The sequence below is a fragment of the Oncorhynchus mykiss genome, chromosome 9 (genome assembly GCF_013265735.2).
Source record: "Oncorhynchus mykiss isolate Arlee chromosome 9, USDA_OmykA_1.1, whole genome shotgun sequence".
Taxonomy (NCBI): domain Eukaryota; kingdom Metazoa; phylum Chordata; class Actinopteri; order Salmoniformes; family Salmonidae; genus Oncorhynchus; species Oncorhynchus mykiss.
This window is the reverse complement of record NC_048573.1, coordinates 52,264,144-52,290,431: the sequence shown is the minus strand read 5'-3', so window position 1 is coordinate 52,290,431 and position 26,288 is coordinate 52,264,144. Positions and strand designations below refer to the sequence as shown.

Below are 26,288 nucleotides of genomic sequence, written 5' to 3'. Positions count from 1 at the left end.
GTCATACCCAAGAAGACACAATGCTGTAATTTCTGCCAAAAGTGCTTCAACAAAGTACTGAGTAAAGTGTCTGAATACTTACAGTACCAGTCAAAAGTTTGGACACACCTACACATTTTAATATAATATTGAATACATCAAAACTATGAAATAACACACGTTTTTAATTTTTGATAAATTAGCAAAAATGTCTAAAAACCTGTTTTTGATTTGTCATTATGGGGTATTTTGTGTGTAGATTGATGAGGGGGAAAACGATGTAATCCATTTTAGAATGAGACTGTGACATAACAAAATGTGGAAAAAGTCAAGGGGTCTGAATACTTTCCGAAGGCACTGTAAAGCATGGAAAAAAATCTACATTTAAAACATTTATGATACACCACCAGTTGTTCTGTGTCCAGCCACCACACACCCATCTCCTTGTACAAAAATAATAAGAAGTGATGGGTTATTCATCAACTCAAAGTCAGCACCCATTCACACAGAACTCAACATAGGTCTTAATAGGCCTTATGGTAAGCTTGCTTTAATATTGTTAATGAGGAAAACAATACATTAATAAATAGGATGTTTCTGTAATGACTATGGCTGGTCCGAAATGGTAAAGAGATACACATATTGTGAAGTACAATAAAATAAAAATAAGACATTCATTCCCACAGAGCAAATAAGTGTGTGAACATGAATATGTTGTTGCGATAGGCACTACAGGCTGAATCCTAACTTGAGATACATGTGAGTAACTAAAACCCTTGTTTAAATCATGCACTGATATAAAAAGGGAGATTCGTGTGAAAGCCCAAGTTTTGGGCGAGCGTTAGAAATTATACTTAGGTCCTTATTCCTATTCGCTCAGTGGACTGTACCTCAGCATGCACAAACAATATGATTTGTTTGTTCATTCCTGCAGCAAGCATAGCCACAAAGACCCATTTCTTCAGCAAGCACCTCTAAAAAATACCAACCTTTGTAGCAAGCACAACCAAAAAAACATTCTAACTGTGAAAATGACCACAAAGATCTTGCACAAGAAGCGACATGACCCAATAACGTTGTTGTGATGAGGGAGTCAGGCAACACTGTTAAGGTTGAATTGTGCTGATTTGTTTTTCCAAGGAGCTGTTTGTTCCCATAAAGTAAATTATTTACAAAATAAATAATCATTATGTGCCCTCTGAATTCATGTCCCCTTGTGAAAATTGTAAACTTTCGAGTATAGTGCCCGCAATGGTCAATATAACACCACAGCTGTTGAAAATGAACTTATTACTCAAGTCAATGTATTCACTTGATTTCTTTCAAATGGGCCACCTAAAGAGTTCAGAAGAGGATGAGAAGGCCTGTTTTACTGTGGTGGAGCATGAATCCCATGAACACTACAGATTTATTGAAGTACACTAAACAATTTACGCAAGTCGTGGTTAGGCTCAATTCATTTTTACTCAGTCAATTCAGGGAATTAAATGGCAATTCTATTCATGAATTGGTCAAACTATTCTCAGTGAAGATAATGGACCATCCATCAATGTACACAGTATGATTAAGGGGGAAACAATGAGAACTACCTATAAAGCTGAACAGCAAAACAATTACGTAAAACAATGCAATTTCAGAAATAGAAGCTAGTGTTGCTACATTCAGATATCTACTAACCTTCCTAACATACAGAACAATCTGTGGCTGTATATAAGAGAAATTAACAAATCAAAAAGTCCTCAAATGGAAATGATAATAGGCAAAGTGCACAACACTTAATGGTCTGTTTTTGAATATGAGTTGGACGAATGCCTCGGTATTGCATTATACCAGATGCTGCAAAGCCACCTCCAAAGGAAATGGAGACATTTGACATAACTGCATGCAACAGATATATGGCGTGTTTTGCCCTTCAATTATGGTGTATTTTGACATATGTAAGCTGTCAGTCAAACTGAACTGAAGTTAGCTGTCAGTCAAACTGTGTAGAAGTGAAACCGAAACTTAAGGCATTCATTCTAACTGGTTAAAATGTTAGGGTTAAGGTTTGGGATAGGTTAAGGATAGGGTTAAAACAGAAACAATAAAACAAAAAAAGGACTGCCTAGCACTAAGATTGAACCCGCAATGCTTGGAGCTGTAGTTTGCAGTTTAAGCCCACCCTCAACCCATCATTGAATGATCTCAATGGAATAAAATAATCTGTATGTTTGATAAGAAAAGAAAACAACAACAAAAATGAACCATAATAAGAGCAGAGTAGGCCTACATTAGGAAATAGAAAGGAAATAAAAACTATCTTCCTTCATGAGATGCAGAACCTACAATGAGAGAGAATGAAAAAGACCAAGTAAAATGAGGGTAGTTATTTGTACAAAGCAACACTGCAGATCCTATTTTGGCAGTCTGATCGAACCTAGGGACAGAGAAAGATTTGTATTGGTAGGGTGACTAAACAGTAACATCTCAGAAATGTCACTGTTTCAGGCTTACACTCGAAGGTTTACAACTGTCTAGAAGTGCACAAACCCAAAATACATGTTCTTTTTATTCTTATGCTTTTTGTCTTTTTTTTTACCTTGATTTGACATTTAAGAAATTCTTTAAAATTGGCATCGTCGTAATGCTCTGAATAAAATTTGTATCTCTTTGAAAATTAAACCTTTGTATTGTCACAAATCTGATAAAACCATAGGAGCATACAGACAGTCTGCTCTGGGCAGTTTGAAACACGATTGATCACAGACTGCATCAAGCCAAACAAAGCAGCAAGATGAAAAAATAGATTAAGGCCAGGATTAAATCAGATCAGTGCTAACCCACGTTAGCCAACAAACTGTTGCTCTTGTGGACATTGTCAAAAGATACTACAGTCTGTCATGCCCTGATCTGTTTCACCTGTCCTTGTGATTGTCTCCACCCCCCTCCAGGTGTCACCCATCTTCCCCATTATCCCCTGTGTATTTATACCTGTGTTCTCTGTTTGTCTGTTGCCAGTTCGTCTTGTTTGTTCAAGTCAACCAGCGGTTTGTGTCAGCTGATGCTTTTTCCAGTCTCTCTTTTCTCACTCTCCTGATTTTGACCCTTGCCTGTCCTGACTCTGAGCCCACCTGCCTGACCACTCTGCCTACCATTGGCCCTGAGCCTGCCTGCCAACCTGTACCTTGTCCCCCTCTGGATTATGAACTCCTGCCTGCCTTGACCTGTTGTTTGCCTGCCCCTGTTGTTGCAATAAACATTGTTACTTCTACACAGTCTGCACTTGGGTTTTACCTGAAACCTGATACCGTCGTTCCCTAAAACGTTAGTAGTTCAAAACATTGATATAACGTGTAGACTCTATTGATGATAGAAATAATTACACTTGAACAAAATAACGAAAAACAGTTTACAAAAGGCACCTGGCTACGTTCTCCTTATTTGTGCAGTCAAAGCATAAATGAGGAAACATTTTCAGAACTATGAAATTGTCATACATAAAAAATATAGGCTATAATAAAACAAAATATTATAATGAATAAAAAATAATACAGTGGCTTGCGGAAGTATTCACCCCCCTTGGCATGTTTCCTATTTTGTTGCCTTATAACCTGAACTGAAAATATTTTTGGGGGGATTGTATCAATTGATTTACACAACATACCACTTTTAAGTTTCTAAACTATATTTTTTATTGTGAAACAATCAAGAAATAAGACAAAAAAACAGAAAACTTTAGCGTGCAACTTTAGCGTCACCCCCCCATCCCCAAGTCAATACTTTGTAGAGTCACCTTTTGCAGCAATTACAGCTGCAAGTCTCTTGGGGTATGTTTCTATAAGCTTGGCACATCTAGCCACTGTGATTTTGCCCATTCTTCAAGGCAAAACTGCTCCAGTTGCTGGTGTACAGCAATCTTTAAGTCATACCACAGATTCTCAATTGGATTGAGGTCTGGGCTTTGACTAGGCCATTTCAAGACATTTAAATGTTTCCCCTTAAACCACTCGAGTGTTGCTTTAGCAGTATGCTTAGGGTCATTGTCCTGCTGGAAGGTGAACCTCCGTCCCAGTCTCAAATCTCTGGAAGACTGAAACAGGTTTCCCTCAAGAATTTCCCTGTATTTAGCGCCATCCATCATTCCTTCAATTCTGACCAGTTTCCTAGTCCCTGCCGATGAAAAACATTCTCACAGCATGATGCTGCTACCACCATGCTTCACTGTGGGGATGGTGTTCTCGGGGTGATGGGAGGTGTTGGGTTTGCGCCAGACAGCGTTTTCCTTGATGGCCAAAAAGCTCAATTTTAGTCTCATCTGACCGGAGTACCTTCTTCCATATGTTTGGGGAGTCTCCCACATGCCTTTTGGCGAACATTTTTTTCTTTAAGCAATGGCTTTTTTCTGGCCACTCTTCCCTAAAGCTCAGCTCTGCGGAGTGTACGGCTTAAAGTGGTCCTATGGACAGATACTCTAGTCTCCGCTGTGGAGCTTTGCAGCTTTTTTTTTTTTAAATAATGGATTTAATGGTGCTCTGTGGGATGTTCAAAGTTTCAGATATTTTTTTATAACCCAACCCTGATCTGTACTTCTCCACAGCTTTGTCCCTGACCTGTTTGGAGAGCTCCTTGGTCTTCATGGTGCCGCTTGATTGGTGGTGTGGCAGACTCTGGGGCCTTTCAGAACAGGTGTATATATACTGAGATCATGTGACACTTAGATTGCACACAGGTGGACTTAATTAGTTAAATAATGTGACTTCTGAAGGTAATTGGTTACATCAGATCTTATTTAGGGGCTTCATAGCAAAGGGGGTGAATACATATGCACAAACCACTTTTCCGTTTTGAATTTTTGTGAATTGTTTGAAACAAGTAATTTTTTTCATTTCACTTCACCAATTTGAACTATTTTGTGTATGTCCATTACATGAAATCCAAATAAATACCCATTTAAATTACAGGTTGTAATGCAACAAAATAGGAAAAATGCCAAGGGGGATGAATACTTTTGCAAGGCACTGTACATAAATAATAACAAATAAATATATTATTTATGGGTTTGCAGCTGGCCAGCTAATATCATGCTTGAAGAAGCGAGGTAGCCTATACATAATTACAAAGACAAACGTGTATACAGCCTGACATTGCAGCACTCGAACAAGAGCTATGCGGTTGTCAGCTGGCGGGGATCTGATTGAATCCTGGACTAAGATCATGAGGTAGTAGTGAAAAGGAGGTAGAGAAATGTAATATTAAATGAACAAATAATAAAACCACAAATATACACATAGACACACAGTCACTAAACGAATTAAAACATGATGTAGATAGAGATGGCAGATAAACCAGAACAAAGGAGGAAAACTGAAATGAAAAGGTCAGTCGGCCAGGCACATCAGTGTTGACTCCCCCACTCCACAACACACACACAGACAAACACACATATCTTTGATGCTTAATTGCATTTCTGGGCAGGCAAAGGTCAATTTTCTACATACAACATGCTCATTTTGATGAGAGTGAGTGGACTGTTTTTTGTTGTGTGCCGTTAATGGATGGCAGAAACTCACTCCCAGGCGCACCAGTTGCATTGGCAGTGGAGAGAACTACGTGAGTGGGAGTAGAAATATTGGTTACGTCATGGAGTTGGCTGAGAACTGAGGAGCGACGTCTCGCAGCACCCTGAAAGGAACCACTTCTCTTGAAGGTACTCACTACCTCCATCTGTTGGAGAGAAAGAGAGGATATTACAGAGAGGACATGACAGTCTTGAAGTACCTCATGTCAATTGGTAGGGGGCCCTGTGGGGCATATTGGAGAGCTGTGAAAGCAACAGGCAGAATGAATCACGTTTAAAGGGATTGTAAAGTAGAACTTGTAGTTTTGTAGAGATCATGTTCCACAATGAAGGAATCTAAAAGCATGTTTTAGATACAAAAAGGCATTTTAAAAGAAAATCAAAGTCTGTTTTAAATCAATGATGTTGCCCTCAAAACATGGACTGGTAATGTTAATTATTGTAATTAGCATTACATCAGCATCATGTGTCTCACCTAGATGCTGGTTTCAGTAAGAGACAGACTACAATTAGAACTCTTGTAAAATATTTAATATACTTGTTGTTAGGATTATTAGGTATGATCATTGAAAACTTGCCTGTGTAACAGTGACGAGGATTAAGGATACATAAAAAATAAAGACAGAATCTGTGATAATCGCAATGACATGAGGATGAAGGATAAAAAGTGAGAAATATGACCATGAGATGTAATCAAAATGACTCTGATAGGTTACAATAGAGATGATTGTATTTCAATAAATATAGGAAAACAAAGTGTGGTGAAATAAATTAAGGCATCACATGGTGAAGAAAGAGAGACACGTATTAACAGAGATAAGTCGGGCAAGCAGAAAAGACTCCTCTTCGTAGGACAGTACAGCACATACGAGAGCCCTTGTTAGGGAAAGACAAGGGACAGAGAATGGTGGAGCCCAATGCACTGTACCTGAGTTTGAATACGATTGAGGCCCCGGAACCAGAGAATCTGCCCTCGACGTAGCTCCCTCTCAGCATGGTCAATCTCTTGCTCATCATCTGCCATGTCATCATCAATCATCTCTTCCTTACCCAGCGCATGACCCGCTTCCTTCAGACAGGGCAGGTGGCTGGTAGGCACCGTGGTGATGAGCTGTTGGGGTCAGGGGTCAGCGTTAGTTGATGAACAAGAAGAACACAACTTCCGTTTCGGTCTGGTTGGTCCTAGCAAGTCCTTGTGTCAAAGCCAACTGAACCCTGGGTTATGGATATGTGGGTTTGTCTATGTCAAAGGCCTTAATTGTGTCTTGACACAAAATCACTGGAGAACCACAGATTGGTTAACACATTCAAACAACGTTAACTCCAGCATAAGTACCTGTCCCCACAGCAGCTCTCCTACTCCCACGAGCAGACACCACAGCCACTGCTCCACATTGAGTGGTGTGCAGCTGAAAGGTTTCCCCCCAAACTGCACAATCACAAACTGTACAGAATAAGACACAAGACGAGAGAGATATGATCACAAAAAGTGGTTGCCATTGGTTAGCACAACATACATGTATCATGTATCCTGTGAGACAATAATTAAGTAGTCAATATTATTAGGTATATGTCATGGTTGAATAACATTACTAGGATTGCTATAATGTAAAGGGAAAACAACGTATAAGAAGTAAAAGCTTGTGGTCCTCTCACCTGCATTAAAAAAGTCCCCAGCACAATACTGCAGAAAATAGGGTTGTGGAATATGCCGTCGAAAACGTTCCTTTCACCGTGGATCTTACGGGCATTGATCTCGTTGAACAGTTGCATGAGCACAAAGGTGTTGAAGATGATCGTGTAGTGCTCGGAAGGGGGAGAGTGCAGAGGGGCGTGGCGTCCGCTATCAATGTTGAAGATCTTTTCTCCTGAGATGGAGAGGAACACAAAAAGGATAAGCAGACAATAGAAAGAGACACATGTAGTCAAATATATATTTTCTAGTTAAAGCGATAGTGCAAGATCCTGGAAATTAAGCTGTTTTGCTACTTACCCAATGTCAGATGAAGTCATGGGTGCCATTTTTTATGTCTCTGAGTGCAGTTTGAAGGAAGTTGACGGTAGTTTCTACTTCCAGTGATTACGTTAACGCTAGTTAGCATTGGCTCGCAAAACTACCTACAACTTCCTTCATACTGAACGCAGAGACATAAAAATGGTATCCATGAGTTCATCTGACTGGATAAGTAGCGAAACACACTATCCCTTTAATGGCAAGCAAATGTATACTAAATGATCATGTAAAATACTATGAGCTAAATAGAGCACCACAGTTCCATGACTGTTTTTCTTCAACCTTCTTGTTCCCCACTACTGCCATTACCTACACCCCACTCTCCGTTTCCCCAACACCAGCCTCCGTCCCCCACCTCCACCTGCAGCCCCCCTCCACCTCCTCCCCTTTTCTCCATTCTCTTCCTACTTCCAGTCTCTCTCCTCCTCCTTCTCCTCCCTTGTGTGTACCCGCAAACAGCAGGGTGAAGATGATAGTGAGCTGGTAGATGGCATGGCCCAGGATGTTCTTCATCATGGTGCGGGAGATGAGGGGGTTGTTGCGGCCGTAAGGCTTCCTCAGGAGCAGGGACTCAGTGGGTGGCTCGGTGGCTAAGGCCAGGGAGGCAAAGGTGTCCATGATAAGGTTCACCCACAACATCTGGACAGCCTTCAGAGGAGAGTCCTGAAGGGAGGAGAGAGAGAGGAGGGGGTAGGGACATGTAAGGAGAGAGGGAGAAAGAGGTAGAGAGAGGGGGATGGAAAGAGGCAGAGGGAGAAGTAAAAAGAGAAGCAGCAAGAGAGAAGGAGAGAGAAAAAGAGGTAAGTAGATATCATTTTAATTAATTTTGCTTCAAAACTTCTCCCTCTGCCTCTCACCATCATAGACTGTTACCTACATCTTAGATCATTTACTACAGTTACTTAAATGGTCCATTTGGATTTTACACAACAGTGAATTGTGTTGTGGTGTGCTGTATAGTGTGTGAGAGTCAGAGATGGAGTGAGTACCTGTGTGATACAAGCGCCGGTGAAGGCCACAATGACAGCCACCACGTTGACAGTGAGCTGGAATTGGAGGAACTTGGAGATGCTGTCATAGACGTTACGTCCCCACATGACCGCCTTCACAATGCTAGAGAAGTTGTCATCAGTCAGGATGATGTCAGAGGCTTCCTTGGCTACGTCAGTACCAGCGATGCCCTACACAGAGCCACCAAAATAATCCACTTTAAATTCACCCCCCCCCTCCCCCGCTTGCACAAGTCTCACATAAAAAAAAACATGTCACTAATACCTATGTAAGTGCATGATAGTTACACAGCCGTAAGTACTATGTCAGAACTAATGTAACAATACCACAGTACATACCATGTCTATGTAACTACAATGTAAATAGGTAGGGAAATGTATTATTAAAGTGATGCGCCAAAGGTCTTGCATAATATCACACAGTAGTTTGAAAGCAGTGCTCACGAGCCAAAACTGGTCCCTGAAAATTGTGCACAATTGTGTACTACATCAACCATTTTGTATGATATGTTACAAATTTGTAAGTGCTTATGATCCCGGACTGCAACTTTAAGTGTGGGACTTAATATTTTCCTAAAGTTACTAAAATGACTAAAGATTTGTCATCATCATCATCATGATGTCTCACCATGGCAAAGCCAACATCGGCCTTCTTCAGGGCGGGTCCGTCGTTTGTCCCGTCCCCTGTCACAGCCACTACCTGCCGCTGTTCCAGTACGGTGCTGTCTATGATGCCTGCAGAGAGATTAAGGTCTCATTGGAAATGCTGCATCTGCATGGTTTACAAACTGTTTACAAAAGAATACTGTAGTTTTGAGTGTATAATCACTGACCCACCTTTAACCAGTGTATGTTTGTCTGTAGGTGAGGACCTAGCCAGAACTCTCAGTTTGGGCCAAACTTTATCAATGCGCTCCTGCTCAACCTGTAAGAAAGAAAGATTGTGTATCCACAGAAAATGTTGAGTCATGTAACACTATGTAAAACAAGCTAAGGAACTGAATCAGGGCACTTTTATTTTTTTGTCGGTTAAAAAGTGTCAAACAATTCATGAATGATGAATTCTACCTCTCCTTTCTCGTTTCTGATTCGTCGGTTGAATTCCTTCCCGTCTATACACAGGAAGTCATCCCCTGGCTGGATGATGCCACACTTGGCAGCGATGGCTCGTGCTGTGTTGATGTTGTCACCTGTCACCATGCGCACCGTGATACCTGCTCGCTGGCATTTCTTGATAGCATCTGGGACCTGGTTAGAAAAGACAGCTGGGTTTTGATAAAGCCTTGGCACACCCTCTTACTAGCTAATGTGCATGTAACTACTGCTTAATCACTGAATATTTACTACAATTATAACAATACCTATAATCTCAGAAACGCAGAACTGAAACATTTTTTAATTGCATTGGACACTTGATTATGTTCTAGGGGCAGATGTGTTAGAAAATATACTAGAACAAGGAGCGAAATAGCCCCCCCTCCCCCTCTGTATCCTTATGGCAAGTCTATGGTCCAAATGTGCACTCCCCTTCCGAAACTCAAAAAATGCGAACACCTGCGGCAAAGTTCCTTGTTAGTCGTCGCATCCCAGTCTGTTTACGATACTACTTATTATTTATGTTACATATGAGATTACAATACCTATACAATAACTATTCCTAACTACACCTATACCTAACTATACCTATACCTAACTACACCTATACCTAACTATACCTAACTACACCTATACCTAACTATACCTAACTATTCCTAATTACACCTATACCTAACTACACCTAGACCTAACTATACCTAGACCTAACTATACCTATATCTAACTATACCTATACCTAACTACACCTATACCTAACTACACCTATACCTAACTATACCTAACTATACCTAACTACACCTATACCTAACTATACCTATACCTAACTATACCTAACTACACCTATACCTAACTATATCTAACTATACCTATACCTAACTATACCTATACCTAATTACACATATGCCTAACTACACCCATACCTAACTATACCTATACCTGCTGTTTAACAATACCTGTTGTATAACAATACCTATTTATTCCTAAATTCATATCTATCTTACTTATTTAGACATTTATCTGCAGAATAACTCACTTGAAATGAAGAGCAAGAAACAGTCAATTGTCATACCTGTGGAAAAACTCCACTCCAAATCTCTACCTATATCTGTAAACAACTGCACCGCAATAGAGCGTCCCTCTGCGTAAGGTCTTGGTTACCTCTGGGCGGACAGGGTCCTCGATGCCCACCACGGTGATACAGATGAGGTCGCTGACGATGCCCGCCTCGTCCTCCCAGTCGGGCTCAGGGCTGGCCGGCAGGTCCTTGTAGGCCACGCAGATGGTGCGCAGGCCGTCGCAGGCCATGGGCTCGATCACCTTCTTCACCATCTCATCCCTGTCCCGTGGGCGGAAACCCCGCGGATCTCCACCCCCAGCCATGATAGAGGAGCACCTGACAGACAGAGAGTCAGAACTATGGTTGCAAAGCTACCGGTAATTACAGGAAATGTACAGTATACTTGAATAACTTTTAAGTATTCATACAGTATATAGTATTCATTTTTTATATCTGTGTCCATATTGTCCATGAGCTCCTAGTGAATAGACCATATGGTTCAAGAGAAAATAGCATTTTATATTTATATAAGCATCTAATCAACAATGGCATTATTTTTTATTAACTATGCAAATTTTACAACTACTTTACAATTATTTTTTCACAACTGCCACCAGTTTGGCACCACAACATTTACATCAAAGACATATTGACATTGTAAAATAAATTAATCAAATATATTTTATGGTCGCATGGCCCAGGATTCAACACCAAAGGTATTCACTAAATTCATGGTTTATACTTAGGATGTTTTACAGAGTTGTCATTCTATTTGACATGTTATTGAAAATAATCTTATTAGATGATGTTATATATTGTACATATAATAAGGCCACACAGAGGGCCAGAGATAATTACAGACACCAGTAATCATCTGAAGGACCTAAAAAGGCCACGAGATGTCCAGTGATAAATTCCTTAAAATCCTTGAAAGTTACCAAAATGGTGTTAGATATTGCTACTTCCCAGTAATATACCCTTCTTTTGCCACCCTAGTCAGGTGCTCTGTATGTTAGGGCAAAATATTAATGTTAGTCATTTTGTTTTGTTCATCAAACCTCATTCAAGGCTAACTTTATCTTGAGGCCACCACCACCACATTCTCCATCAAAGCTGTAGCCTCAAATCAAATCCAACTTTATTTGTAAAACCTCGGAGTCAGACTTACTTCTTGAGCAGGATCTCAGAGGCCCCCTTGCTGTAGAGGCGGAAGGATCCATCGGGCAACTGCACCACTGTGCTCATGGACTTGCGCACCGAGTTGAAGGTGTAGACCTTGTAGAGCTTCTCCTCAGGGATCTGTTCCCTCACGGGGGCATAGTCCCTCTTCAGGTCCAGGACGAAGCCAAGTAGGGCACACTCTGTCTTGTTGCCCACCTGCTTGGGTAGGCCTCCCTCCTTATCTGGGGGCTAACAGATCAAATATGAAGTTACTATTTCCCCCCCGCTGAACAGACTGGGCAAAATGAGTCTTAGACAAGAAGGAAAAGAAAAGGTAAGACGATAACATGTGTATGTAAATGTGTATGTAAATTTGTATGTACATTCTGAATTCTATGAATTGTTTTAGCTACTGTATGTTGTGCTGACATGAACAAAATGAGTTTCCATCCAAATGGCCAACTAAACCGAATAAACAGAAACAAATAAAGCTGTGTCCCGTTATCATTCCACACTGCAGACATATGTCACAATAAAACTGTAGGAGCATTCAACAGTGTGCAGGTATCTACAGTATCTGTCTTTCATAATCCACCCTCTCACCATAATCTTGGAGGTGTAGGCGCTGTTGACAGCTATGGCGTTTACAAGTGTGTCCAGCACCATAGGATTCATCTGGTCAGGGTGTGGGACCATGTGGAAGTGCTGGTCGCCCGCGTAGGCCTGCACCACGGTCATGCGGTTGGTAGTAAGGGTGCCCGTCTTGTCAGAGCAGATGGCGGTGGCATTGCCCATGGTCTCACAGGCATCAAGGTGGCGCACCAAGTTATTGTCCTTCATCATTTTCTATAGGGAAACAGGAGGAAACAGACTGAGAGGAATCTTACTGTTAGGCCTACACCTGAGAAACTACAACACAATTCAGCTGCATACACAATATGTAATCGCGCCTTGTTTTTGTCACATGGGGGATATTTGAGCAAAAATGCGATTTAACATGATTGTCACATAATGTCACCTAATGTCTGCAGCAACACACACACACAGCTTATTCTCCTCACCTTGACAGAGTAGGCAAGTGATATAGTGACAGCCAGTGGCAGCCCTTCAGGCACAGCCACCACCAGCACTGTGACGCCGATGATGAAGAACTTGACAAAGTACTGCACATAGACAGGTGTACACTCAGTGAGCCACTCCCGGCCCTGAACCACAAAGGTCTCGATCACAAAGTACATCACCAGGATGATCACTGTGATGGCTGACATGACCAGACCTGAGAAAGAGGACAGAAAATGTGAAGAGTTTGTCAGCAGTGTATTTATTTATTTATACCTTTATTTAACTAGGCAAGTCAGTTAAGAACAAATTGTTATTTTCAATGACAGCCTAGGAACAATGGGTTAACTGCCTGTTTAGGGGCAGAACGACAGATTTGAACTTGCAACCTTCCGGTTACTGGTCCAACGCTCTAACCACTAGGTGAACAGTGAACAAGCAGGCCGCAGAAAAGAGATTATGAATGCTGAATGCTTAGAGTCAGCTGAGAGTCACCCTCACCTGCCTTCCCGATCTGCACGGCCAGTTTAGTGAGTTTGCCCTGGAGCACAGACTTCTCTTTTTTAGGCACGTTGCCCTTTTTCTTCTCTGCTTCCACCTCCCCTCCTTCAGCGCTCTTCAGGGGCTGCATCTCCATGGCAACAGCCTCATCCTGTTTCTTGGCTAAGGTTGGGGGTTGTCACAAAGTTAGGGAGTGGTTAGGACGGTTAGATGAATGTCAAAAGGTGTGGTGAGCGTTACGGCACAAAATGGCTGCCGTGCTTCGCCCAGGTTGGTGCTACAGTATGCAACTGTAACATGGAGTGCCTCCTAAATTTTAAGCACTTTGAGACCTAATAAAAAGCGTTGTATACATACAATCCATTATTATCACATTTACAGGTGCAGGTAAGATGTTTGCAACATAAATCAAGAGATTGCTTCCATCTTATTCGAGAAGTAAAAATGTTCTATATAAATATTTGGTATAAATTATTACCTCATACCATCTGTTGTTTGTATAGTTCCCCAAATGATTTATATAGGGCAGCCTATTTGAAATGAAGGATGATTCATCTGCCTTGAAATCCCACTGTTTCTTACCTTTGTTCTGATTGTTTTCCAATGTCCCATCTTGCTTACCTGTGATTGAGTGAGAGAGAGATAAATATCTAGACTGATACAGCTGAACGTGACAGACATAATGCTGCATGGGAGGCAAACATGGCTCTCATTTTAACCCCCCTAAAGGAGTAAAAATTGAATGGGAAAATGAATAGACAAAATGAAAGTGACAGAAACGTGAAGAAATGTTATGTTAAACATACTTTTCAAAATATGTTTACAGTTTGTATTTTTTTCCCCCAATTACATTAGGGGCCCACAATTTCCCATGGAAGTCCCATGGAATATTTCTAGCAAATCCCTTCACCAATCTAACTAGTCTAGTAGGGGAAACACCTACCATTCGTGATGCTGATCTGTTTTGCTTCGACTGCAGGGGTATTATTGCCCTCTGACGGGATAGTGGTTTGGGATTTGAGATAGGGACAGGGACAATAAGAGATTTTATCAAATTAAGAGACAAAAAACAATCAAATCACTAAAAAGAATGAGCAACAGAAACAACACAAACAGGGAATGCATAAAAATGAGTGAATGAGACCTCAGGAGCAGTAAATAAGTAAACCATTGCATCATATCTTTCTGTGGTCTACATTGTGAAGTTTGGTCCTAACCAGAGGCTTCCCCGTCTGTGTAACCCCATCTCCATGTTGCTCTCCCTCTTTCCATTCAATTATTGATCGCTCTGCAGACTGCTATGCTTTTACTGGATAGAATTATTAAACAGCTAGCTAGCTACCACTCTCTTCATATCAAGGAGAGGGAGACAGGGAGGAAAGTCTCTGCCTATGTACTGTAAATATACACTGCACAGCTCAGTGATGCTCTCTCTGCTCTCTCTTTCTCAGCAGAAGTAACATCCGGTCTTAAATGACTCACAGCTAAATGGAGCATCATTTCAACACACCTATTGAAACTGCCAATGCATGATTTATTTTAATTTAAATGTATTTATTTGATACATACATGTCTCTGTGTATATACAGTATAAGAAACAGACATTGCAAGTCAATCATATGTAAATACATCCGTGTACAGTATATATCCATATTAAGCATCCCTGCTATATGTATTGAGATTCAAATATAGGCTACTATATTTGCTTTTATACCAATGATAACAACATCTTAAATACATTACACTTTCAGAATGTCTTATTATCTTACCTTTCTTGTCTTTCTTCTCCTCCTCTTGATCACCCTCTCCAGCCCCCAGTAGAGTGAAGATGATTCCAGTTTGAGAGTTGATCCCCACAGCAGTAACCAGCATCTTTCCAGAGCCTTCCATCACATGAGTTCCTAAGGGGACACACAGATGAAATTCATAAATAGGCATGGAAATAACTCAGTTATCAACACTATATTAAACTAAAGGGAACAAAAAAATAAAGGGAACACTAAAATAACACATCCTAGATCTGAATGAATGAAATATTCTTATTAAATACTTTTTTCTTGACATAGTTGAATGGGCTGACAACAAAATCACACAAAAATTATCAATGGAAATCAAATTTATCAACCCATGGAGGTCTGGATTTGGAGTCACACTCAAAATTGAATTGCAATCTACTGCAAAGATAGCCTGCAGAGTTCTGTCCTACTATCCCGGTCTGTACCCAAACAATTTGAACTTCTACTTTTAAAAATCCACCTCTCTAAAAACAAGTCTCTCACCGTTGCCGCCTGCTATAGACCACCCTCTGCCCCCAGCTGTGCTCTGGACACCATATGTGAACTGATTGCCCCCCATCTATCTTCAGAGCTCGTGCTGCTAGGCGACCTAAACTGGAACATGCTTAACACCCCAGCCATCCTACAATCTAAACTTGATGCCCTCAATCTCACACAAATTATCAATGAACCTACCAGGTACCTCCCCAAAGCCTTAAACATGGGCACCCTCATAGATATCATCCTAACCAACTTCCCCTCTAAATACACCTCTGCTGTCTTCAACCAAGATCTCAGCGATCACTGCCTCATTGCCTGCATCCGTAATGGGTCAGCGGTCAAACGACCTCCTCTCATCACTGTAAAACGCTCCCTGAAACACTTCAGCGAGCAGGCCTTTCTAATCGACCTGGCCGGGGTATCCTGGAAGGATATTGACCTCATCCCGTCAGTAGAGGATGCCTGGATATTTTTTTTAAATGCCTTCCTAACCATCTTAAATAAACATGCCCCATTCAAGAAATTTAGAACCAGGAACAGATATAGCCCTTGGTTCTCCCCAGACCTGACTGCCCTTAACCAACACAAAAACATCCTATGGCGTTCTGCATTAGCATCGAACAGCCCCCGTGATATGCAGCTGTTCAGGGAAGCTAGAAACCATTATACACAGGCAGTTAGAAAAGCCAAGGCTAGCTTTTTCAAGCAGAAATTTGCTTCTTGCAACACTAACTCAAAAAAGTTCTGGGACACTGTAAAGTCCATGGAGAATAAGAACACCTCCTCCCAGCTGCCCACTGCACTGAAGATAGGAAACACTGTCACCACTGATAAATCCACCATAATTGAAAATTTCAATAAGCATTTTTCTACTGCTGGCCATGCTTTCCACCTGGCTACTCCTACCCCTGTCAACAGCACTGCACCCCCAACAGCAACTCGCCCAAGCCTTCCCCATTTCTCCTTCTCCCAAATCCATTCAGCTGATGTTCTGAAAGAGCTGCAAAATCTGGACCCCTACAAATCAGCCGGGCTAGACAATCTGGACCCTTTCTTTCTAAAATTATCTGCCGAAATTGTTGCCACCCCTATTACTAGCCTGTTCAACCTCTCTTTCGTGTCGTCTGAGATTCCCAAAGATTGGAAAGCAGCTGCGGTCATCCCCCTCTTCAAAGGGGGGGACACTCTTGACCCAAACTGCTACAGACCTATATCTATCCTACCATGCCTTTCTAAGGTCTTCGAAAGCCAAGTCAACAAACAGATTACTGACCATTTTGAATCTCACCATACCTTCTCTGCTATGCAATCTGGTTTCAGAGCTGGTCATGGGTGCACCTCAGCCACGCTCAAGGTCCTAAACGATATCTTAACCGCCATCGATAAGAAACATTACTGTGCAGCCGTATTCATTGATCTGGCCAAGGCTTTCGACTCTGTCAATCACCACATCCTCATCGGCAGACTCAACAGCCTTGGTTTCTCAAATGATTGCCTCGCCTGGTTCACCAACTACTTCTCTGATAGAGTTCAGTGTGTCAAATCGGAGGGTCTGTTGTCCGGACCTCTGGCAGTCTCTATGGGGGTGCCACAGGGTTCAATTCTTGGACCGACTCTCTTCTCTGTATACATCAATGAGGTCGCTCTTGCTGCTGGTGAGTCTCTGATCCACCTCTACGCAGACGACACCATTCTGTATACTTCCGGCCCTTCTTTGGACACTGTGTTAACAACCCTCCAGGCAAGCTTCAATGCCATACAACTCTCCTTCCGTGGCCTCCAATTGCTCTTAAATACAAGTAAAACTAAATGCATGCTCTTCAACCGATCGCTACCTGCACCTACCCGCCTGTCCAACATCACTACTCTGGACGGCTCTGACTTAGAATACGTGGACAACTACAAATACTTAGGTGTCTGGTTAGACTGTAAACTCTCCTTCCAGACCCATATCAAACATCTCCAATCCAAAGTTAAATCTAGAATTGGCTTCCTATTTCGCAACAAAGCATCCTTCACTCATGCTGCCAAACATACCCTTGTAAAACTGACCATCCTACCAATCCTCGACTTTGGCGATGTAATTTACAAAATAGCCTCCAATACCCTACTCAACAAATTGGATGCAGTCTATCACAGTGCAATCCGTTTTGTCACCAAAGCCCCATATACTACCCACCATTGCGACCTGTACGCTCTCGTTGGCTGGCCCACGCTTCATACTCGTCGCCAAACCCACTGGCTCCATGTCATCTACAAGACCCTGCTAGGTAAAGTCCCCCCTTATCTCAGCTCGCTGGTCACCATAGCATCTCCCACCTGTAGCACACGCTCCAGCAGGTATATCTCTCTAGTCACCCCCAAAACCAATTCTTTCTTTGGCCGCCTCTCTTTCCAGTTCTCTGCTGCCAATGACTGGAACAAACTACAAAAATCTCTGAAACTGGAAACACTTATCTCCCTTACTAGCTTTAAGCACCAACTGTCAGAGCAGCTCACAGATTACTGCACCTGTACATAGCCCACCTATAATTTAGCCCTATCAACTACCTCTTTCCCAACTGTATTTAATTTATTTATTTATTTTGCTCCTTTGCACCCCATTATTTTTATTTCTACTTTGCACATTCTTCCATTGCAAAACTACCATTCCAGTGTTTTTACTTGCTATATTGTATTTACCTTGCCACCAAAGCCTTTTTTGCCTTTACCTCCCTTCTCACCTCATTTGCTCACATTGTATATAGACTTGTTTATACTTTATTATTGACTGTATGTTTGTTTAACTCCATGTGTAACTCTGTGTTGTTGTATCTGTCGAACTGCTTTGCTTTATCTAGGCCAGGTCGCAATTGTAAATGAGAACTTGTTCTCAACTTGCCTACCTGGTTAAATAAAGGTAAAATAAATAAAATAAATAAATAAATAAATAAATAAATAAAAAATTAAAGTGGAAAACCACACTACAGGCTGATCCAACTTTGATGTAATGTCCTTAAAACAAGTCAAAATGAGGCTCAGTAGTGTGTGTGGCCTCCACGTGCCTGTATGACCTCCCTACAACGCCTGGGCATGCTCCTGATGAGGTGGCGGATGGTCTCCTGAGGGATCTCCTCCCAGACCTGGACTAAAGCATCCGCCAACTCCTGGACATTCTGTGGTGCAACGTGGCGTTGGTGGATGGAGCGAGACATGATGTCCCAGATATGCTCAATTGGATTCAGGTCTGGGGAACGGGCGGGCCAGTCCATAGCATCAATGCCTTCCTCTTGCAGGAACTGCTGACACACTCCAGCCACATGAGGTCTAGCATTGCCTTGCATTAGAAGGAACCCAGGGCCAACCGCAACAGAATATGGTCTCACAAGGGGTCTGAGGATCTCATCTCAGTACCTAATGGCAGTCAGGCTACATCTGGCGAGCACATGGAGGGCTGTGAGGCCCCCCAAAGAAATGCCACCCCACACCATGACTGACCCACCGCCAAACCGGTCATGCTGGAGGATGTTGCAGGCAGCAGAACGTTCTCCACGGCGTCTCCAGACTGTCACGTCTGTCACATGTGCTCAGTGTGAACCTGCTTTCATCTGTGAAGAGCACAGGGCGCCAGTAGCGAATTTGCCAATCTTGGTGTTCTCTGGCAAATGAAAACGTCCTGCACTGTGTTGGGCTGTAAGCACAACCCCCACCTGTGGACGTCGGGCCCTCATACCACCCTCATGGAGTCTGTTTCTGACTGTTTGAGCAGACACATGCACATTTGTGGCCTGCTGGAGGTCATTTTGCAGGGCTCTGGCAGTGCTCCTCCTGCATCCTCCTTGCACAAAGATGGAGGTAGCGGTCCTGCTGCTGGGTTGTTGCCCTCCTATGGCCTCCTCCATGTCTCCTAATGTACTGGCCTGTCTCCTGGTAGTGCCTCCATGCTCTGGACACTACGCTGACAGACACAGCAAACCTTCTTGCCACAGCTCGCATTGATGTTCCATCCTGGATGAGCTGCACTACCTGAGCCACTTGTGTGGGTTGTAGACTCCGTCTCATGCTACCACTAGAGTGAAAGCACCGCCAGTGTAACAGTATAAGTTTAAACCGTCCCCTCGCCCATACCCGGGCGCGAACCAGGGACCTTCTGCACACATCAACAACTGACACCCACGAAGCATCGTTACCCATCGCTCCACAAAAGCCGCGGCCCTTGCAGAGCAAGGGGAACTACTACTTCAAGGTCTCAGAGCAAGTGACGTCACTGATTGAAACGCTATTTAGCGCCCACGCTAACTAAGCTAGCCGTTTCACATCCGTTACACCAGCATTCAAAAGTGACCAAAACATCAGCCAGGAAGCATAGGAACTGAGAAGTGGTCTGTGGTCCCAACCTGCAGAACCACTCCTTTCTTGGGGGTGTCTTGCTAATTGCCTATAATTTCCACCTGTTGTCTATTCCATTTGCACAACAGCATGTGAAATTTATTGTCAATCAGTGTTGCTTCCTAAGTGGACAGTTTGATATCACAGAAGTGTGATTGACTTGGAGTTACATTTTGTTGTTTAAGTGTTCCCTTTATTTTTTTGAGCAGTGTATATGGCACCTAAAACAGAAGAGTAAATGTCCATAAATATTGTTTGCATTGATATGCAAAAATATAAATCTAACATGAAACAATTTCAAAGATTTTACTGAGTTACAGTTCATATGAGGAAATCGGTCAATTGAAATGAATTAATTAGGCCCTAATCTATGGGTTTCACATGACTGGGAATACAGATATGTATTTCCAGATACCTTAAAAAAAATGGGCCTCAGAATGGACGTCAGGATCTCATCACGGTATGTCTGTGCATAACATAAGACCACTGCCACCATGGGGCACTTCGTTCACAACATTGACATCAGCAAACCGCTCACCCACACGACGCCATGGTCTGCAGTTGTGAGACCGGTTAGACGTACAGAAAGTATTCACACTCCTGGACTTTTTCCACATTTTGTTGTCTTACAGCCTGAATTTAAAATGGATAAAATTGAGATTTTGTGTCACTGGCCTACACACAATACCCCATAATGTCAAAGTGGAATTATGTTTTTTAAATGTTTTTATTAATTAAAAATTAAAAACTGAAATGTATTGAGTCAATAAGTATTCATCCCCTTTGTTATGGCAAGCTTAAATAAGTTCAGGAGTAAAAATTTGCTTAACAAGTCACATAATTAGTTGCATGGACTTACTCTGTGTGCAATAGTAGTGTTTATCAAGATTTTTTAATGACTACCTCATCTCTGTACCCCACACATACAATTATCTGGATTTCAAACACAGATTAAACCACAAAGACCAGCAAGGTTTTCCAATGCCTCGCGAAGAAGGGCACCTATTGATGGATGGGTAAAAATACAAAAAGCTGACTTTGAATATCCCCTTGAGCATGGTGAAGTTATTAATTACACTTTGGATGGTGTATCAATACATAGAGTCACTACAAATATACAGGAGTCCTGAACTCAGTTTCCAGAGAGGAAGGAAACCGCTCAGTGATTTCACTATGGCGACTTTAAAACAGTTAGAGTTTTAATGGCTGTGATAGGAGAAAACTGAGCATGGATCAACAACATTGTAGTTACTCCACAATACTAACTAACAGAGTGAAAAGAAAGAAGCCTGTACAGAATAAAAATATTCCAAAATATGCATCCTGATGGTAACAAGGCACTAAAGTAATACTACAAAAAAATTGGCAAAGCAATGAATACAAAGTGTTATGTTTGGGGCAAATCCAATAAAACACATTACTGAGTACCACTCGCCATAGTTTCAAGCTTAGTAGTGGCTGCATCATGTTATGGGTATGCTTGTATTTGTTAAGGACAGGCAAAATCCTAGAGGAAAATCTGGTCCAGTATGCTTTCCACCAGACACTGGGATATGAATTCCCCTTTCAGCAGGACAATAACCTAAAAGACAAGGCCAAATATACACTGGAGTTGCTTACCAAGACGACATTGAATGTTTCTGAGTGGCCTAGTTACAGTGTAGACTTAAGTCGGCGTGAAAATGTCAAGACTTAAAAATGTCTGTCTAGCAATGGTCAACAACCAACTTGACAAATTATAATGTGCAAATATTGTACAATCCGTGTGTCAAAGCTGTTAAAGACTCACATCTGTAATCAATCCCAAAGGTGAATCTAACATGTATCTACTCAGGGGTGTGAATACCCTGAGTAAATTGATGTTTCTGTATTTCATTTTCAATACATTTGCAAACATTTCAAAACATGTGTTTTGACTTTGTCAGTATGGTGTATTGCGTGTAGATGGTGGAGAAAACCAATCTATTTAATCCATTTTGAATTCAAGCTGTAACAGAACAAAATGTGGAATAAGTCAAGGGGTATGAATACTTTCTGAAGGCACTCTACTGCCAAATTCTCAAAAACAACGTTGGATGCGGCTTATGGTAGAGAAATTAACATTCCTGGTGGACATTCCTGCAGTCAGCATGCCAATTGCACGCTCCTTCAAAACTTGAGACATATGTGGCATTGTGTTGGTTGACAAAACTGCACATTTTAGAGTGGTCTTTTATTGTCCCTAGCACAAGGGGCACCTGTGTACTGATTATGCTGTTTAATCAGTTTCTTGATATGCCACACCTGTCAGGTGGATGAATCATCTTGACAAATGAGAAATGCTCACTGACAGGGATGTAAACAAATTTGTGCACAGCATTGGAGTGAAATAAACTTTTTGTGCGTATGGAAAATTCAGGGGATCTTTTATTTCAGCTCATGAAACATGGGACCAACACTTTACATGTTGCGTTTATATTTTTGTTTAGTGTAGATATAGTGGACGACTAAGTTAACATTACACAGTGATGTCATCTTCCCTAAAAACCTAAAAGCCAACTCTCATTCCTGGAGTGACAAGCTAGCTTCTTGTTTGGCTTGAGTGAGGTGTGCCGTTAGGAACGCAGGTTCGAATCCAGTGTCAATGCAGAATTACACTCAATAATCTGTGGCTAATGTAGTTTGTCTTTTTTAATCACTGTGTAAGGTCACTTTCCTCTGTTTTTCCTACTGACCGGTGATCTAATTACTTTTGTGCAGCAGAGCTTCATTATGTTCCCATTAATTAAACTACTCTATCACAAGAGACCAGGGGTTGCTCAATAACACTGTTCACATACCCTAATACCAGGGAGTGGAATAGCCCTCTGTGAGAAAGAACAATCAGTAATAGTGCAGAATACTGCTAAATCTGTTTAATGTTTGTGATTGCTTAAATATGCAATGGCTTGAGACTGTTATGAATATGTGCACTAAACCACAGCAAGTAGATGGTCGGAGCAGGTAAAGCTAATGTATTTCAACTGGAACTGATACATTCTCCTGCAATCATCCAGTATCCTGTGGCCCAAACATCAAGTGATGTATGTAAGCGTGACAGGTACATACCGGAAAAAAAACATCATGATGAAATAACTGACCAATCGTATCGTACAAATTTCTTAACCTGCATCTAAAAACGTTCAATATTTGTTCTTCTGCGCCATTACAGCAATGTGGATGAGGCTGCTACACCATGATCACAGTATCACGCTCTTCTTTTAGATCTCTGCATAGGCCTAGCCAGGCAATGGACCTATGGAGTGAGTAGCAAAGTCCAGTTCCGAGTATCCTTATTGGGAAAAGGATGAGAGAGAGTGTCCTGTGGGTCGAAGGGAGCCATGACCCGATGCTCAGGAAGCTGACCAGGGGCTACAATCCGATTAGCCCTGTCAGGCTCCATGGAACAGGGAGGAGTCACTCTCTTACTGGGAGAGGCAATGAGATTTCCCCTCTCGGCATTACAACCAGCATACGGACACATTAGACAGGACATTCACTCAGGCAGCTCATCAGTCACACGTAGGCACGTACAAGAAACAAAAGAACACGCTTAAGAAAGCACCTAGAACACACACACACACACTGCACAGAGGCAAACACCCCTAGCATGGCCTCTGTCGCCCAACTGTAACATAACTACTGTATTATATGCAAACAACTCACCAGACAGCAACATAGGGTCCTTGTCAACAGACTTTTTTACATGGTCAGACTCTCCTGTCAGCGAGCTCTCATCGATCTTCAGATCATTTCCCTGTATCAGTATCCCATCAGCAGGAAGGAGATCGCCTGTGTGGGAGCGGGATGCAGGAGGACACATGGGACCAGAGACTTATAAGGATCTATAAGGAATTATAAAGATCCAAACATCGTTATAACTGCTTAATAAAAGTATACACAATACCAGATATGTTTAATGAATTATATGGTTGCTGTTATAAGGACCACAAATGCCACAAATGCGCTTTACACAGGTAGCTATGTAGATAGTCTAACCAGGTATACTACACAGGTGACCTCTCCTGATCCTGGACTGACCGTATTTGATTTGGGCCACATCCCCGACCACCATTTCGGCCACGGGGATCTGGATGACGGTGCCGTTCCGCACCACGGCGAATCGCTGCTCCTGCTCGATGCGGCTCTGCAGTCCCCGGAACTGTTTCTCCTTGCTCCAGTCATTGAAGGCCGTCACCAGCACCACACAGACTACAGACAACAAGATGGCTGCGCCCTCGATCCAGCCAGCCTCTGCTTCGCCCTCATCCTCTGCACCGGACGCCACGTTCCCACACGCTGCAGAGAGAGAGGGAGAGAGAAAGATGACAGAGAGAGACAGAGAAAGAGAGGGGGCAGAGTAATTAGGAAAGACAGAACTCCGCTCATCTGATGAGTTACCTTAACTGATAGAACTGAAAACTTGGGTTCGTTCCCAGAGGTAATATTGAGGCATTAGCTCAGAGGGCTAATGCTTTCTTAAGGCATGCGGAAAGCCCAAGATCAATACCTGGATAGTCAGTCAAACCTACCTTCGCTCTCCTCTCCGGGTGGTTGGTAGAAGGACAGTGCGAGGGAGATGATGGCAGCTATCTCCAGGATGATGAGAGTGACATCCTGTAGAGCCTCCCAGACCAGCTCCAGGAACGACTTGGCCTTCTTAGGAGGGATAAAGTTCTGGCCAAACACCTGGCCACGCTTCTCCAGGTCTGACGGATTGTCCGATAGGCCTAGAGGAGAGGGAATACTGCTACTGAACATCCCTTCATTCACCTCACTGGATTTAATGTAAAACGCTATTAGAGGGCATTAAAGTCTTGCGTGAATTCAGTAGGTAAGGGGGGTAGTTCTGTCAGGATGCCTACATAAGACTAAACATTTGTCAAATTGCAGGTCTCTGACATGAATCTGTTGAGTTTCAGTGCATCATGATTTACAGGTTCATATTAGAAACTGGCCTTGTGAAATTATGTTGTCATAAACAGTCATTACATTATATTGGACATGGTCATAGAACTTGAGAAAATGACAGTATAGGCCATGTTTCTTATAGCCTTGTGTAGGCGTTATGACAGAGCATTCAAATAAAGTGCTATCAAAATGTCTAAAATAGAGCAGACAGAACACAGCATAAGGCATCATTCAATTATTTCTGTAAATGTACATGTCAATAGACTCACTCACATGCATCATATGACAGACATACATGTTTGAGTGCTGGGTGCTCTCTTGGTGAAGTGAGATAGATGGGGTGGGAACAGCACAGATGGCTAAGTCAGTGTGTCTGCTTCTCTGTGGGGTGTGTGCTCTGGCAAGTACACTTAGGCAGACTGTCACACACTCCTCATGTCCTTCCCTGCCAAACGTCACCTGCTGCTACTGGCAACCCAGTAATCACTCTCTCTGTATCTCTTTCTCTCCTTCTCTCTTTAACTGTTTCTTTTTCACACAATCCCATTTCGTCGGGTAGTCAAAATGTAGTCGCACTATAACCAGAGTTAGGCCTGCACTGCACACAGAACTCCATTTGACCTTGACCAAGTTCAGAAATTGTGTGAAACAGTCTGATGATAAAAAGACACGTGAGTAGCGACATCTCAGGTTAAGGAGATATGCAAATTAATCATTTATCTGAATGGAAACTCTGTGAAAATTCCCTTTTTACTAATTCAGACAATATTCTTGCCATTTCTATGGTAATGAAAGGTTCATGAACAAATGTCTCTTGATCTCTCTAACAAGATGGTGCCGACAGACATGATCACTCTGTTTCTAGCTCCTAGCCAACTTTGCAGTATTTACTATAATTTTTTGGGGGGTAATTTATTATATTATTTCCTCAGAACGTTTATTTCATTATTACCTACACCTGGAAATAACTTTAGGATATTATATGTATATATATTTATAGTCCGGTATCTGACACTGCTCGTTTTGATGTTTCGTAATTTCTTAATTTTTCTGGATTATGTGTGTATTGTTTTGTTTTATTATTGCAAGGTATTGCTGCACTGTTGGAGCTAGAAAGCATTTCACTGCACCTGCGATTACATCAGCAAATCTGTGTACGTGACCAATAACATTTGATTTGATTATTGAAACATGTATTTCTATTGAATTATAAAACATTGTTTTGTAATCATTATAAAAGTTTATAGATATTAGAGGTGTGTTAAATTGTAAAAACAGGAAT

At 42.0% G+C, this 26,288-nt stretch overlaps 1 protein-coding gene across 11 annotated transcripts in view; it reads right to left on the bottom strand.

Moving 5' to 3' along the window:
* The window catches only part of LOC110532344 (plasma membrane calcium-transporting ATPase 3), a 34,679-nt gene that overhangs the window by 4,425 nt on the left and 3,966 nt on the right, over window positions 1-26,288 (bottom strand). For 3 of the 11 annotated variants that reach the window (XM_021616151.2, XM_021616150.2, XM_021616154.2), the window contains exons 3-22: window positions 24,628-24,825; window positions 24,137-24,394; window positions 23,762-23,887; window positions 15,203-15,334; window positions 14,377-14,427; window positions 14,016-14,054; window positions 13,434-13,595; window positions 12,935-13,149; window positions 12,477-12,719; window positions 11,881-12,122; window positions 10,814-11,048; window positions 9,629-9,808; window positions 9,398-9,485; window positions 9,189-9,295; window positions 8,540-8,731; window positions 8,000-8,213; window positions 7,193-7,404; window positions 6,873-6,980; window positions 6,465-6,647; window positions 5,596-5,682 (exon numbers count right to left, since the gene is read on the bottom strand). In XM_021616151.2, coding sequence (XP_021471826.1) covers window positions 5,596-5,682; window positions 6,465-6,647; window positions 6,873-6,980; window positions 7,193-7,404; window positions 8,000-8,213; window positions 8,540-8,731; window positions 9,189-9,295; window positions 9,398-9,485; window positions 9,629-9,808; window positions 10,814-11,048; window positions 11,881-12,122; window positions 12,477-12,719; window positions 12,935-13,149; window positions 13,434-13,595; window positions 14,016-14,054; window positions 14,377-14,427; window positions 15,203-15,334; window positions 23,762-23,887; window positions 24,137-24,394; window positions 24,628-24,825 — 3,272 coding nt within the window. Of the gene's footprint in view, window positions 1-5,528; window positions 5,683-6,464; window positions 6,648-6,872; window positions 6,981-7,192; window positions 7,405-7,999; window positions 8,214-8,539; window positions 8,732-9,188; window positions 9,296-9,397; window positions 9,486-9,628; window positions 9,809-10,813; window positions 11,049-11,880; window positions 12,123-12,476; window positions 12,720-12,934; window positions 13,150-13,433; window positions 13,596-14,015; window positions 14,055-14,376; window positions 14,428-15,202; window positions 15,335-23,761; window positions 23,888-24,136; window positions 24,395-24,627; window positions 24,826-26,288 lie in introns of all 11 variants that reach the window. The other 8 variants (XM_021616159.2, XM_021616160.2, XM_021616155.2 and 5 more) reach the window with 8 other exon arrangements.